Source organism: Bubalus kerabau, chromosome 23 (genome assembly GCF_029407905.1).
Source record: "Bubalus kerabau isolate K-KA32 ecotype Philippines breed swamp buffalo chromosome 23, PCC_UOA_SB_1v2, whole genome shotgun sequence".
Taxonomy (NCBI): Eukaryota; Metazoa; Chordata; class Mammalia; order Artiodactyla; family Bovidae; genus Bubalus; species Bubalus kerabau.
Window position 1 is genome coordinate 20883828 of NC_073646.1, and position 15806 is coordinate 20899633.

A 15806-nucleotide genomic window follows, 5' to 3' on the forward strand; every position below is an offset into this window, starting at 1 on the left:
AGCTCTTGCACAAGCGCACGGAGATATAGATAAGGGAATGTTCTCTTCAGCACTGTTTATACTAGAGATCATTGGAGAGAATCCGAATAGCTATCAACTGAGATCTGAGAAATACCTTAAGGTCTCCTGCATTGCAGGCGAATTCTTTACCAGCTGAGCCACAAGGGAAGCCCTCCCTTAAGGTACATTTGTACAATTATATTATATCCTACAACCAAGGAAAGGAAATGGGGTCAGCCCAGCCTGTCTGCACGTATGACATGGAAAGACTGGATCCAAGATCCTATGCAAAGTGGAGAACACTTTGCACAGGAGGATGCAGAACACTCTCCTGAAAGGCTGTAAATTGTAGCTGCAGTGTGATTCCAATTTTATTTAAAAATGTACATAAGGGATCTGGAAAAGAACTAATTTCCAAAGCATCGATGATGTTAACAGTTGCTCTGAATGGATGGCCTGTGGCAAATTTGAATTTTGTTTGTCTTCTGTATTTCCCAAGAGTCTTTATTAAGTGTGAATTATTAAGCTTCCAAGTTTTTAGACTTTGCAGAGATTACAAAGCCACAGTAAGGGGGCCCTGGGCTATGTGTGTGTGTGTACTTGTATGTGTGAGTTTCTTTTTTTTTTTTTTTTAATGTTTATTTATTTGGCTGTGTTGGATCTTAACTTGGGATCTTTGTTAGGGCTCACGTGCTTAGTTGCTCTGAGGCATGTTGGATCTTAGTTCCCCTATCAGGGATCAAACTGTATCCCCTGCATTGCAAGGCGGGTTCTTAGCCACTGGACCCCCAGTAAAGTCCTCTGTGTGAGTTTCTTGATGAGCTCAGCCCCTCTACCTCCTGTCCTCTGAGCAGCTCCCAGGGGTGGAGCTTAGGCAGGGCCATGGCTGGGGAGCTGTCCTGTTTGAACCCAAGTCTGTGGAAGAGCTCCTAAGAGCTGGCCGGGGAGGCTGAGGGAGGCTGTTGTGGGAAGAGGAGGTCTAGAATCTGTCTGGCCCGGACAGTAGCCAGCCCCTTCCTGTGGCTCAGACCTGTGGCCTGGAAGGGAGTTTTGGTCTCATGGATTCTGTAGAGGCTATCAGGCAGAAGTTCAGGCTCTAGGAAAAGATGGAGAGGGGATAACTATCAGTTTGAGTGTCAGAGTGTTTGTTTGGAGGGGAAAGGTAAGGATTCCACCTTGGGATTATAAAAGCAGTAAAATGAGCTTTTTAAAACAAAAAAAAAGTGGGACCATACGGTGATGCTTTTGATACTCAGTGAGTTCTCTCCATCACATGCCTTGGTCATCTTTCCCAGTTAGTGCTCAAGAGGCCCAGTTCTCAACAGGGTTTGAATATTTGGGGGCACGTGTTTTGGGGCAGCACAACAGTGGCGGGCACTGAGGCACTGGATGGGTGGAGGGCAGGGATGCTAAGCCCCGGAACGGAAGAGCAGGTCTGCACAAGAAGTGGTCCTGAACCCCAGGACCTTGGAATGTCTCCTGGGAATCTGTTCGTAATTAACTGAGAATTTAGCCTTTTGTTAATGTAAAAGGCAATGTATATTTTGCATAGTTTGATACACTCTTGAGATTGAGAAGCTTATATTGTCTATAAATTTCCTTGGGGGCAGTAAAATGGGGTGTATTTATGATTTATAGAATATTTATAAAAAAGTGACATTGGACCTGGTAAGAGTCCAGAGTTCTCACCACAGGGCTATTTCACATTTTAAATGAATATAGTCAAAGTGTATTAACCAGTCTCCACAGACAGACATTTGGGTTGAATTCAGTTTGGTACAATCACAATACCCCTCGTACACAAGTGTGGACACTTACGTTTGTATTTCTTTCTCTTTTTTTGTATTATCTGGGCCTTTGTTGCAGCATGTGCACTCTTCCTTGTGGTGCGTAGGCTTTCTCTAGTTGTGATGTTCAGGCTTGGTTGCCCTGTGGCATGTAGAGTCTTAGTTCCCCAGCCGGTCCCTTGCATTGGAAGGCAGATTTGATTCTTAACCACTGGGCCACCAGAGAAGTCCCTGTGTTTGTTTTCCTATATGGTACATTCCTAGATATAGGATTGCTGGATCAAAATAAAGGAATATAGGGACTTCTCCTGGTGGCCCAGTGGTGAAGCATCTGTGTGCCAGTGCAGGGGACAGGGGTTCGATCCCTGGTCTGGGAAGATCCCACATGCTGCAGGGCAACTAAGCCTGAGCACCATAAGTACTGAGCATGTGCTCTACAACAAGAAAACTCACTGCAATGAGGAGCCCACGCACCACGACTGGAGAGTAGCCCCTGCTTGCAGCAACAGAGACCCAGCACAGTCAAAAGTAAAAATTAATTAATTAAAAAAATAAAGGAATACATTTTTTCCCCATTTTAGTACATTGCCAGGCCACCATTAGAAAAGGTTTATACCCACTGACGGTATCTGAGAACTCATTTTCCCACATCCTGGTCAGACTCCTGGTTACCAGCTGTTAAAACGTCTTCCAGTCTGAACAAAGGGGTGGGGAATAATATTTTCATTCTCAACTCTTTGGTAACAAGCAAAGCAGTATGTGTTTTCTATGCGTCTTACGTTTTCTTCAGTTTTATAGTTGAGGCAGGTCACTTCTGGCCGTGGGAAAGCTATGTCCTTGTGAGGTCTTTTGGGAACTGTGTTCCTACAAGGATAATAGGTGATTATAATTCTGACTGAATAATGCTGTCTGCCTCCCAAGAGGCTGGACACACTTGGGAAATCGCATGGCGGTAGGAATTGGCCTGCACTGTCCCAGAAGCCTAACACTCCCCTTTGCTTCTGCAGGAAGCTTGGAAGCATGCAATCGAGAAAGCCAAGCACATGCCTGACCCCTGGGCTGAGTTCCACCTGGAAGACGTTGCCACGGAATGCGCCACACGCCACAGGTCAGCTCCTTGTCTGCAAGTGCTGTATGACCCCCGTTCTCTAGGGGTCCTTGGGGGTTGGGTCCTTTTTCTGCTTGTAATCAGTGAGGCTTAAGTACCCCTGGAGATCAAGGAAAAGGGAATATAATAATAATATCGGTCAATATTTGAGTATTTACGCATGTTTAGGCACCATGCGGGGCTTCCCTGGAGGCTCAAATGGTAAAGAACCCCCCTGCAATGAAGCAGACCTGAGTTCATTCTCTGGATTGAGAAGATCCTCTGGAGGAGGAAATGGCAACCCACTCTAGTATTCTTGCCTGGAGAATACCATGGACAGAGGAGCCTGGTGGCCTACAGTCCGTGGGGTTGCAGAGTCGGGACATAACTGAGCAACTAACACACATACAGAGACAAGCACTGTGCATTATCTCATTTAATCCTCACAGTGTTCCTATAAGACAGTATTCAACAGGCTAGGGTGAGCTCCGCTGCAGTAACAAATAGCCCAAATGCAAGTGACAGAAGCCAATTCACAGTGGCTTAAGCAAAGAGGAATGGTTGACCTATCTATGTGGACTTCAGGTATAGCTTATTCCAGGTGCTCCAAGGATGCTTTTGGCTTCACCAGATAGACTCTCTTGCATTAATGGTACTGATGGCCCCTGGGAGCCCCATGATTCATCTCACCAAATGGAAAAGAATCTTACTCAGTTTTTAACATTTGAATCTCATTGGGCTGGCTTTGGTTATAGGCCCACCACTAAACCAGTCATTGTGCCAGGAGCTTTGCTTTGATTAGCCAAGTCTAGATCACATACCACACACCAGAAAGTGCTGGGGGATCAGCTCCACCCAGTCCATACGTTCTGAGAATGGTGGATGGTGGTTCCCCAAAGGAAAATTGGAGTGCTGTTACCAGAAGAAAGAAGAGTGGATGCTGGGCAGGCAGAAACAGTGGAGCCCTCTCCACCTTTCTGCAACATACTCCTGCTCACACCTTGTGAGGAGATGGCTTAGAGCCTGGCGTGCACCCCTTCCCCATTTTGGAGGGTGACCTAGCAGGCTCTGGGGTCTGTTCCAGCAGCTGAGCATTGTGGGTGCCCCAGAAGGCCAGGATGGGAACTCTGTTTCTTCCTGCCTGTAAGGGCAGTGTGGTGACTGGTTGGTGACATGCGATTTCCAGGCTGAGGACACCAGGCCAACAGGGAGGCCCTTGGGAAGCAGGACTCACATGCTGGGCTAGTTCTGTGAATCCCAGAGCTCCCGAGGAACAGGGACCAGGGGCCACACCAAACTGTGTTGATTTCCTAACTAAACTTGCTGATTTCAACTGCTCTGACGACCAGCAGAGGGAGGTCAGACATTGATGCTCAGAATGACCAGAGATTTCTAGATTGGAGGCTTCCTCCTCCACTCCTGGTCTTTAGAGAGCTCTGCTGCAAGCTGGCCCGTTATTGAGACAGATTTCCTATTCATGTGAGTTGTCCCCAGACTGGTTAAGCGCAAAGGTCAAATTGAAACTGATCTGGGTTTGAATCTTGGCTCTCAGGAAGGTTATTTCACCTTTCTGAACCTCAGTTCTTCCATCTGGAAAATGAACACAGTATTTGTTTGGATCTCACTGGGCTGAGTGGTGGTTCTTGAGGAGTTCCGTGTAAGCACTCAGCATACAGTGAATGCTCAGTGAACTTAGAGCGCCTCTGTCCTCTATGAGGTCAGTGGTTGTGAGGGACAGCTAAGCTCCTTCCCGTGTTGCATGTCTCCACCCTCCCCTACCTTCTGGGTGCCTCTCAGCTTTCAGTCTACTTGGAAGTGAGGGAAGACTGTTTCGTTTACCTTGGCACCTACATGGTAATAAAATTAATAATAATGATGGCCATTATTTATTGACGACAATACTTGCCATGAGCTTGTTGCCAGCAGGTGCGCGGCTCTGACAAGCCTTCCTCCCCCAACCCACGCTCCAGGCCTGGGGCAGCTTACCTGCCAAGCCTCTGCTTGTTTGTCCTGGTAGAGGTTTCAGGCTCTGAGGAGGCTGTTCTCATGAGCTGGGAGGTTCTGGAGTCTGTCCCCACTGAGGGTGGACCAGGGAGGCATCTGCTAGAGCTGAGAACACCTCAGCCCTGGGGGAGGTTTTAGATTTTCGGGATTTACTGAGCTGAAGAGCTTTCTACCAGACAAACCTGTTAAGGCCCAGCCAGGCCTAGGGGCAGATTTGCTCTGGGAAAGAGGATCCCTGGGAAAGAGAGAGATGGAAATGTTCTGGAACCCTCTCCATGCCTCTCTGTCTTGGGTGTGTAGCCAGCAGCCCCTTTCCTGGCTGGACTCAGAGGTGGGACCCTCCACCACTGCTCTCTGTACTGGGACAGGCTTCAGGAGACTGGCCTAGCAACCTGGGCTGGGCCTCACACTGGCAAGACCGAGGGTGCTGCCACCTTCCTTCCTGGGACACGTTATCTAGACCAGTTATAATAAAGAAATTTATTTATTCAGTTGTTCATCCAGCATGCATTTATTAAGAAACCCCAGTACCAGGCCCTACAATACACAGCACAGACATGGCTTGTCTTTGTGGAGTTACAGTCCAGTGGGGAACCATAGCCTACCCACAGCACAGCAGTAGCATGGGGTTGGGTGGGGGACATGGTGAAGGAACAGCTGCCTTTGAAGAAAGGGAAGGAGGCCAGTGTGGTGGGAGCCTGGGAAGGAGGGAGCGTGTCCACAGACCGAACCCAGGAGGTCAGCTGGGCCTGTAGGTAGAGAGTGGACTTGATCCTGAGAGCAGCAGGAAGCCCAGAAAAGTCTTCTGCTTTTAGCCAGTGAGTGACAGGATCAGGTGATGGACACTGCGCCCTGGGGTGGGTTCTGGTCTCTGCAGGTACAACGCTGTCACCGGCGAGTGGGTGGAGGATGAAGTCCTAATCAAGATGGCATCCCAGGTAAGCAGAGCCTCGAGCCCAGTGCGGTCCAGGCTGACCAGCTGCAATGCCCGCTCCCTCTCCTCCACGTCCTCTTTCTTTCTTTTTTTTTTTTTTTTTTAAGCTTTAGGGAATTCTCTGATGTGTATTTATTTTATCTTTTATAACAGCCTTATTGAATATAATTTACACACCATACCACATACCTATTTAAAGTGTACAGCTCAGTGGTTTTTAGTACAGTCAAGAGTTGTGCAACCATCACCCCGATCAGTCCCAGAACATTTTCACCATCTCTAGAAGAAACCTCATACATACCCATTAGCAATCAGGCTCCAATTCCCTCCTCTTCCCCAGCCCTGGGCAACCACTAATTTAACTTCTGTCTCTGTTTATTTACCTATTCTGGACATTTCCTATATTGATCATATATATTAAAAGATTCTTCTTGACACTCTTGTTGAAAATCAATGAACTGTGAACATGTTTATCAGTTTTCAAAAATTGCAAGTCACCACTTAATACTGTTCATCTAACAAGATGAACTCAGTGGGTTGCAAAAAAAAAAAAAAAGAATCAACTAGAAAATAGAGCAGTTCCTGCATAGGAAGCAGCAGGGTCGATTTGTGAAGCATTTTGTAGTGTGTTGCACACTCAGAAAAGTGTATGGCTTGATGAGTTTCACCAAGTAAACACATGTGTAACCAGTACCCAGATCAAGACACTGAAAATCACCGGCACCCCCAGAAGACCCTCTCAGCCCCAGTTACTACTCCTTTATTCCCAAGGGTAGGCACTGCCTTGAATTCTATCACCTGAGATTGGTTTCCCTATTTTTGTACTCCGTATAAATGGAGCTCCATACACATGCAGTGCATGCATAGTTCACTGTTTTGTCCATGAGGTTTGTACATATCTATGTCATGTCTTTCAGCCCTTCGGCCGGGGAGCAATGAGGGAGTGCTTCAGGACGTAAGTGACTCAGCCTGCCTCTGGGGATCCTGCCCCGATGCCCTCAGGCTCCTGAGAGCAGGGGCTCTGTGACATTCTCTTCTTGGACCGCACATTGGGCCAGGCTGTAGGGATGGGAGTGGGCAGAACAGGCAGTCTGTCCCTTGACCCCCCTTCCCAGATCTCTGAAGGATGCTGCGGGGTAGGGAAGCCCCTCCCACCTCCTGCATTTTATTCCTGACTCTGTCAGTCAGATCAGGCAGGGTATCCCCATCCTGAGGACTAGGGCTGGGGTCCCAGTGAGCCCCAGAGCATTGGGCAGGCTCCCTGATGCCTCTCCCCTCAGGAAGAAGCTCTCCAACTTCCTGCACACCCAGCAGTGGAAGGGGGCCTCCAACTATGTGGCAAAGCGCTACATCGAGTCCGTGGACAGGGATGTGTACTTCGAGGACGTGCGTCTACAGATGGAGGCCAAGCTCTGGGGAGAGGAGTATAATCGGCACAAGCCCCCCAAGCAGGTGTGTGGCACCCCTGCCTTCCACATTCCCACACCAGTGCAGCCCAGGGCAGCGTAGCCCAGATCTGGAGCTGAGGGCGATGGCAGTGCTGGTCACAGGTCCCCTTCTTTGCTGTCTTAGCAGCGGCTAATAAAACCCATCGTTTATGGAGCCTGACAGGTCAAGTGCTCTGTATCAGATCAGTTGCTCAGTCGTGTCCGACTCTTTGCGACCCCATGAATCGCAGCACGCCAGGCCTCCCTGTCCATCCCAGAGTTCACTCAGATTCATGTCCATCAAGTCAGTGATGCCATCCAGCCATCTCATCCTCTGTCGTCCCCTTCTCCTCTTGCCCCCAATCCCTCCCAGCATCAGAGTCTTTTCCAATGAGTCAGCTCTTCACATGAGGTGGCCAAAGTACTGGAGTTTCAGCTTTAGCATCAGTCCTCCCAAAGAAATCCCAGGGCTGATCTCCTTCAGAATGGACTGGTTGGATCTCCTTGCAGTCCAAGGGACTCGAAAGAGTCTTCTCCAACACCACAGTTCAAAAGCATCAATTCTTCAGAGCTCAGCCTTCTTCACAGTCCAACTCTCATATCCATACATGACCACAGGAAAAACCATAGCCTTGACTAGACGAACTTCTGTTGGCAAAGTAATGTCTCTGCTTTTCAATATGCTATCTAGGTTGGTCATAACTTTCCTTCCAAGGAGTAAGTGTCTTTTAATTTCATGGCTGCAGTCACCATCTGCAGTGATTTTGGAGCCCAGAAAAATAAAGTCTGACACTGTTTCCACTGTTTCCCCATCTATTTCCCATGAAGTGGTGGGACTGGATGCCATGATCTTTGTTTTCTGAATGTTGAGCTTTAAGCCAACTTTTTCACTCTCCACTTTCACTCTCATCAAGAGGCTTTTGAGTTCCTCTTCACTTTCTGCCATAAGGGTGGTGTCATCTGCATATCTGAGGTTATTGATATTTCTCCCGGCAATCTTGATTCCAGCTTGTGCTTCTTCCAGTCCAGCGTTTCTCATGATGTACTCTGCATATAAGTTAAACAAACAGGGTGACAATATACAGCCTTGACGTACTCCTTTTCCTATTTGGAACCAGTCTGTTGTTCCATGTCCAGTTCTAACTGTTGCTTCCTGACCTGCATACAGATTTCTCAAGAGGCAGGTCAGGTGGTCTGGTATTCCCATCTCTTTCAGAATTTTCCACAGTTGATTGTGATCCACACAGTCAAAGGCTTTGGCATAGTCAGTAAAGCAGAAATAGATGTTTTTCTGGAACTCTCTTGCTTTTTCCATGATCCAGCGGATGTTGGCAATTTGATCTCTGGTTCCTCTGCCTTTTCTAAAACCAGCTTGAACATCAGGAAGTTTACGGTTCACATATTGCTGAAGCCTGGCTTGGAGAATTTTAAGCATTACTTTACTACCATGTGAGATGAGTGCAATTGTGTGGTAGTTTGAGCATTCTTTGAACAGTATGAAAAGTGCTCTGTATACCAAAAGTTATTTATTCTTAAAAACAGAACTCTGGAACTTCCCTGGTGGCCCAGTGGTTAAAACACCATGCTTCCACTGCAGTGGCCATGAGTTCAAACCCTGGTTGGGGAACTAAGATCCTGGATGCTTGCACAGTTTGGCCAAAAAATAGGAGAAAAAGAAAATAAAAAAAAACAGAGCTCTGAGGTTGGTGGAAGTTGGAATGTTTTTATTTCATTTACACATGGGGTCTATTCATCAGGATTTTTGTTTGCAAGTGACAGAAATCCATTCAAACAGGCTTAAACCAAAAGGGGAATGGATTGCTTCCTATAATTGAGAAATAGGGCTGACTGCAGGCACAGCTGTGGAGAAGGCAATGGCACCCCACTCCAGTACTCTTGCCTGGAGAATCCCATGGACTGAGGTGCCTGGTAGGCTGCAGTCCATGGGGTCGCTAAGAGTCGGGCACGACTGAGTGACTTCACTTTGACTTTTCACTTTCATGCATTGGAGAAGGAAATGGCAACCCACTCCAGTGTTCTTGCCTGGAGAATCCCAGGGACGGAGGAGCCTAGTGGGCTGCCGTCTATGGGGTTGCTCAGAGTCAGACACGACTGAAGTGACTTAGCAGCAGCAGCAGCAGCAGGTACAGCTGAGGCTTCCCAGGTGACACTAGTTGTAAAGAACCTACATCAGGAGACGTAAGAGGCCCAGCTTCAATCCCTGGGTCGGGAAGATCCCCTGGACGAGGACATGGCATCCCACTCCAGTATTCTTGCCTGGAGAATCCCATGGACAGAGGAGCCTGGTGGGCTATAGTCCATAGGGTCACAAAGAATTGGACATGACGGAAGTGACTTACTCCTTGGAAGGAAAGTTATGACCAACCTAGATAGCATATTCAAAAGCAGAGACATTACTTTGCCAACAAAGGTCCGTCTAGTCAAGGCTATGGTTTTTCCAATGGTCATGTATGGATGTGAGAGTTGGACTATAAAGAAAGCTGAGTGCTGAAGAATTGATGCTTTTGAACTGTGGTGTTGGAGAAGACTCTTGAGAGGCCCTTGGACTGCAAGAAGATCCAACCAGTCCATTCTAAAGGAGATCAGCTCTGGGTGTTCATTGGAAGGACTGATGTTGAAGCTGAAACTCCAGTACTTGGCCCACCTGATGCGAAGAGCTGACTCATTTGAAAAGACCCTAATGCTGGGAAAGATTGAGGGCAGGAGGAGAAGGGGACAACAGAGGATGAGGTGGTTGGATGGCATCACTGACTTGATGGACATGGGTTTGGGTGGACTCCGGGAGTGTGATGGACAGGAAGGCCTGGCGTGCTGCGATTCATGGGGTCGCAAAGAGTCGGACACAACTGAGCAAATGAACTGAACTGAACTGAAGTGACTTAGCATGCATACACACAGACACAGCTGGATCCAGGACCAAATTGAGGTTGTTGGAAGTCTTCCTCCAGCTCTAGCCTCAATGTTCTTCTGTGTTGGCATCACTTAGGCAACTTTTCAACTTGCAGTGACATGTTGACCCCAGTAGCTGCAGGCTCCCTTTAAATTTCTTAGCAACCTTGATGGAATGACATGTTTTTCCATAAGTTTCTATCAAAGTCTCAGAACTGGATTTCATTGGCTTGATTAGGTTAGATGCCTATCACTGAGCCAATCATGATGGCCAGGAGGTGGGAATATGCAGATTGGGCAGGCCTGAGCCTTGTACCCTCCCTTAGAGCCAGGGTTATGGGTTCTTCCTCTTAGACTAGCTGGGCTGAGATTGGTGTCTCCCAAGAAAAAGCAGGAGAGGGCATAGGGAATGGATTCTTTATCTGTCCCTGGGGAACCTAGGGCATAAAGGGGTAAAGTTTCTTGCCCAAACAGGCAGGGATGGAGCCAGGACTTATTCCTGGAAAGCTCAGACTTTCCAAGCCCCTGCTCTTGGCTTCTTCACTTGAGCCCCCAGGGTATTGGTGACCTGAGGCCAAGCAGAATTTCCTGTTGCCTGCATGCATTTGAGGAAATAGCTAGAAAATAGAGCTAGGCCTTTGCTCTGCCTGAATTCACAGCTCAGCTCTCCTACTGTTGGTGTACCTGCTAGCTATAAGGTACCATCGTCTGAGTGCCTCAGGAGAGCCGCATTTTCAGGCAAACAGCAGAATTTATTGAGTGCCTAGTGTTTGCAGAGCTCTTGATTAAGCATACTTGGTGTGAACACAGGAAGCCACATTCCCACGCTCAGGGGCTGTGACTCCATGTACTCAGGCCTGGCCACTTTTCCCTTCTTCCCTAAGCTTGTTTCTGCCTCAGGACCTTTGAACTGGCTGTGCCCCAAGGCTGCATCATTGGATCCCCTCAGTCCTTAGATTTCAGGTTTCAGCTCATGTCACCTCCTCAGCTAGGCTGTGCTGGTGGTGGTGGTTTAGTTGCTAAGTCATGTCCGACTCCTGCGACCCCATGAACCGTAGCCCACCAGGCTCCTCTGTCCGTGGAATTTTCCACGTAAGAATACTGGAGTGGATTGCCGTTTGCTTCTACAGGGTATCTTCCCGACTTACAATTTGAACCCAGGTCTCCTGCATTGCAGGCAGATTCTTCATTGACTGAGCTATGAGGCTGTGCTAGACCATCCTAAATGAAGATGAAGTAACCCTTCCACTGCTGCACCCTCTGACATGTCACTTTGTTTGTTTTGGTTTCTTTTTTCCAGAGCAGCTGGCAGTATCTGAAAGAGTGTTATTCATGTATTTATTCATGTATACTTCGGTTGCCTCTCTCCCCTGAGGACAAGGATTTTATCTGTCTTGTTTGCTGTATCCCAGTGCCTAGGTGCTCAGTGAATAATAAGGTGGTTGAATTGATGAAGGGAGAGGAATGTGGCTGTTTGAGGAGGAACTGGCTGTCGCCTTGAGGATGTGTCTCTGCCACTGACCCTCTCCCAGTTGCCTCCTGGCCAAGCCAGTGGCCCTGCTGCATGCTTCCTTGTAGGGATAGAGCCAGTTTTGGGGACAGGAATCTGCTGGGAACCAGCTGCTCCTTCCCCTCTGGCTGGTTCTCAGAACTGAAGCCACATTTGGGGAGGTTCTCAGCTCCCAGCTCTGGACCCCTTTGGCCTCTGCAGCTGTTGTCTTCCTTGACTCAGCCAAACAGTTTCCTGGGTGGTCATTTCCTTGGGAAACCCAGACCTGACCCCTGTTGTGGGTGGCTTCGGTGGGGCCAGGGTACCATGGGTGTGGTCTTCCCTATCCTATGTTACAAACGTACACAGTACTTACTCAGTTTCTTCTGAGTACAAAATTAAACATACGCTTGGTGCAAAATTTAGCAGGGAATGTCTGAGTTCCCTGTGATTCCCCTTTGTAGGGAAAGAACCACTGTTATGGTTTGGTGTGTATCACTCGAGAATTTGTGTCTGCTAATAATAATGACATCAGCAGACACTGGTAGACTGCTTCCTGCACCAACAGAGTTCACCCTTTTACCCATTCCACGGGTGAGGAAACTGAGGCACAAACTGGGGAAATAACTTGCTCAAGTTCTCTGTATTAGCACGAGGCGTAGGCTAAGTTGCTTAGCAGGCAGACTCACAGCTGTGTGCTAACTCAAAATGGTTTCCTTCCATCTCATCGAATAGCCTCTTAGATGGGGCTCAGGGTGGGCTGCTGCTTCACCTCCTTGTCATCCAGAGGCCTGGTTCCTTCTGTCTTATTGTTTGCCATCTGCCAGGAGTTGCCCTGGACTGCATGGTCAGTTCTGGTTCATTGGCAGATGTCCACCTTACAGCCTCAGGAAGGCCAGAGAAGGAGAGGGCAGGCTGGAGTTGCATCATCCCTGCTGCTTGCTTCCTATTGGCTGGGCTTAGTCACATGGCCACATCTAGCTGCAAGGGAAGCCAAGCCATGTCATCGCTGCTGGATGGCTGTGCATCGTGTTACAACTCAGGTTATCTTAGTCCATTTGGGCTGCTGTAACAAAATACAGGAGAACAGGTTTATAGGTTCATGCTGGCACCTTCTTGCTGTGTCCTCACAGTGTGTGTGGAGTGAGGGAGCTCTCTGAGGTCTCTTTTTTTCAGGGCACTAATCCCATTCACAAGAGCTTTTCTCTCCTGACCTTATCACCTCCCAAAGGCCTCACCTCCTTAATACCATCACCTGTGAGCCTTGAGATTTTAAGCCTTGAGATGAAATTTGGAGGGATCCATTCACGCCATAGCAGGGGTTTTCAGTCTAAAGAAAAAGGGGGATGGATTCTGGGGACGATCAGCAGTTTCAGCCTTTCTGCTCCAGCCTCTTATCAGAGGAGGGTGCCGCCTGGGCCCTGCCCTTCCCCTGACTCCTCCTGCCCTCCCGCCAGGTGGACATCATGCAGATGTGCGTCATAGAGCTGAAGGAGAGACCGGGCCGGCCGCTGTTCCACCTGGAACATTACATCGAGGGCAAGTACATCAAGTACAACTCCAACTCAGGCTTCGTCCGCGATGACAACGTGCGCCTGACGCCACAGGTGAGGCCCCTGCAGAGCCCCGTGTCCCATCTCAGCAGACCTTGGGCCCCTCCAAATTAAAATAGGGCTCCTTCTTTTGTCCTTGCCTCTGTACACTCCTCCCTGCAGAGAAAGGCCCCCAACGTGGGCAGAGCTGGAGTACCGCAGCCCGTCAGAGCAGTGCCTGCTGATGTCCACGCAGCCCACAGCCTGGTCTCTGCGGTCACCTTTTCCTTCTTCTCGCCCCACAGGCCTTCAGCCACTTCACATTTGAGCGTTCCGGCCACCAGCTGATTGTGGTGGACATCCAGGGCGTGGGTGACCTCTACACCGACCCACAGATCCACACTGAGAGGGGCACTGACTTTGGAGATGGAAACCTAGGTAGGCTGGGAAAGCCAGCATGGCCCCGGCGACCACGCTTCCTTGCAAAATCTCCAGGCTTTTTGTTCACCCGGGCAAGCAGGCCAAGGTGGTATATGGGCCTGCCCTAGACTGTGGAGATGGGAGCCTGGGATGTCTGGCCCATGCCATCTTTAGGGTGCTCAGCGCTGCCCTGCCCCCATCCCAAAGCAGAGCAATGCTCCAGACCCCCAACTCTCTTCAGGTGTTCGCGGGATGGCTCTCTTCTTCCACTCGCATGCCTGCAACCGGATTTGCAAGAGCATGGGCCTCGCTCCCTTTGACCTGTCCCCAAGAGAGAGGGATGCAGTGAATCAGAACACCAAGCTGCTGGTAGGTACCCAGTATGAGCACATGTGGACTGGCAGGGGCCTTCTGCTGCAGGACCAGAAAACTGTGCTTCCTGTATGCTGGTGGCCCAGGCCCTGCGATGCTTAATTGAAGAGTATTGTGGCTGGAAGAATCTTAGTCCCATCTGTGTCCCTTACCCCTTTTGAACCAGTGTACACAGCCCTCCTGAGTATCCCCACTAATAGAGGAATTGGGGTCTGCTTGAGTTGGGCCCATTTTTGCCCACAGTGAGGAGACCAGGTGTGTACAGATAAGTGAGTGGGGTGTGTGGTATGTGGTTTGTCTGTTGTGTTGACAAATGAGGCTTGGACTTGGCTCACTGAGCACCTCTCTGTGTCCCTGTTGTACCCCCATTACCACCCCCAGTACGTGGACCAGCTATAAGACCATGTTGGCAAAGACCAGCTTGGGATTCTACAGGCCATCCCCCAGCTCAGGGCCATGAATGGTGGCCATCGCCTTGGGAGTGCTGGCACTCTGAGCTCCTGTTCCAGATGCCCCTTCTTAGAGGCCTTCGGGTTAATCCCCCACTTATTTTTTTAGATTTTCTGCGAGTCCCTAAGGCCTCTGTGGCTGAAAGGGCCTCAAGTTTTGAGGGACCAACAGGCAACAGGAAGAACCTCTTGTTCCCAAAAGGTGCCTATGTGATGTGCATGTCCCTGTTAATTCTCCAGCAATCAGCCAAGACCATCTTAAGGGGGACAGAGGAAAAGTGCGGGAGCCCCCGTGTGAGGACCCTCTCAGGGAGCCGGCCCCCACTGCTCCTTCGCCTCTCAGAGAACTCCGGAGATGACAACATGAGCGACGTGACCTTTGACTCTCTCCCTTCCTCTCCATCTTCAGCCACACCACACAGCCAGAAACTGGACCACCTCCGTGAGTAACGGTTTGGCCCCTGGTTATTGTGATTGGAGAGGGCAAGGACCAGGTAGAACAGGGCTAAACTGGCTTTCACTTCTGTTAGAAAATCAGACATGCCAACCAAAGAGACTGATGGCCCAGATGGCTTTATAGATAAGTTCTTTTAATAAACTTTCAAGATCCAGTCATCCAAATGCCATAAAAACCACCTGTATTGTAGAAAACAAGGTAACATTTTTCAGGGTGATTGAAATTTGCAAAAAGTTTTACACCAAAATTTGACAAAACACCAAAAAAGAAAACTTTTATCCAAACCTCACTTATAAATATACAAGGCAAAAATTCTAAATAAGGTATTAGCAAATAAAGACTAGTATCTTAAAAGAAAGTCTGTCACAGCCAAAGAGGGCTTTTGCAGGAATCTGAAGGTTGTTCAGAATTCAGAAACCAATTAGTATCATGTGATTAGGTCACAAGAAAAACAGCAATCATTATTTCTGAAGCTGAAGTGACAGAGTTTACTCATGTTATGGACAGACTTTACTTATGATATGAATGTGGGAACTGCAGGAAAAAGGAGAGGCAAGACTGACTCCATGGTTCTGAGCTGAAGAACTGGCAGGACTCTGTGGTCAGTTATTCAGCTGAAAGAAGCCCCAGGGGAGCAGGAGAGGACGCTCTTTTAACGAAGCCTGTAGATCACCACCAAAAGGCCTTGGGAATAGTCTGGAGCAGGAGTTGACAAACTCCTTCTTAAAAGGCCAGAGAGTAAATATTTTATTCTTTGTGGGCAACATAAACACGACCATTGACAATATTTAAAACAAATCAGTGTGGCTGTGTTCCAAAAAAACTGTATGGTTGCTGAATTTTAAATTTCATGTAATTTTCACATGTTACAAAGTAGGTTTGATTTTTTCCAACCATTTAAAAATATGAAAAACTTTCTTGAAAACTATCTAAGAGGG

General features: G+C 48.5%; 1 protein-coding gene across 2 annotated transcripts in view; it reads left to right on the plus strand.

Moving 5' to 3' along the window:
- EEF2K (eukaryotic elongation factor 2 kinase) overlaps window positions 1-15806 on the plus strand; it is a 70998-nt gene that overhangs the window by 30890 nt on the left and 24302 nt on the right. For both annotated transcript variants that reach the window (XM_055562453.1, XM_055562454.1), the window contains exons 3-10: window positions 2795-2895; window positions 5756-5816; window positions 6730-6767; window positions 7093-7264; window positions 13096-13245; window positions 13476-13608; window positions 13832-13959; window positions 14652-14853. In XM_055562453.1, the coding sequence (XP_055418428.1) occupies window positions 2795-2895; window positions 5756-5816; window positions 6730-6767; window positions 7093-7264; window positions 13096-13245; window positions 13476-13608; window positions 13832-13959; window positions 14652-14853 (985 nt within the window). The remainder of the gene's footprint in view (window positions 1-2794; window positions 2896-5755; window positions 5817-6729; window positions 6768-7092; window positions 7265-13095; window positions 13246-13475; window positions 13609-13831; window positions 13960-14651; window positions 14854-15806) is intronic.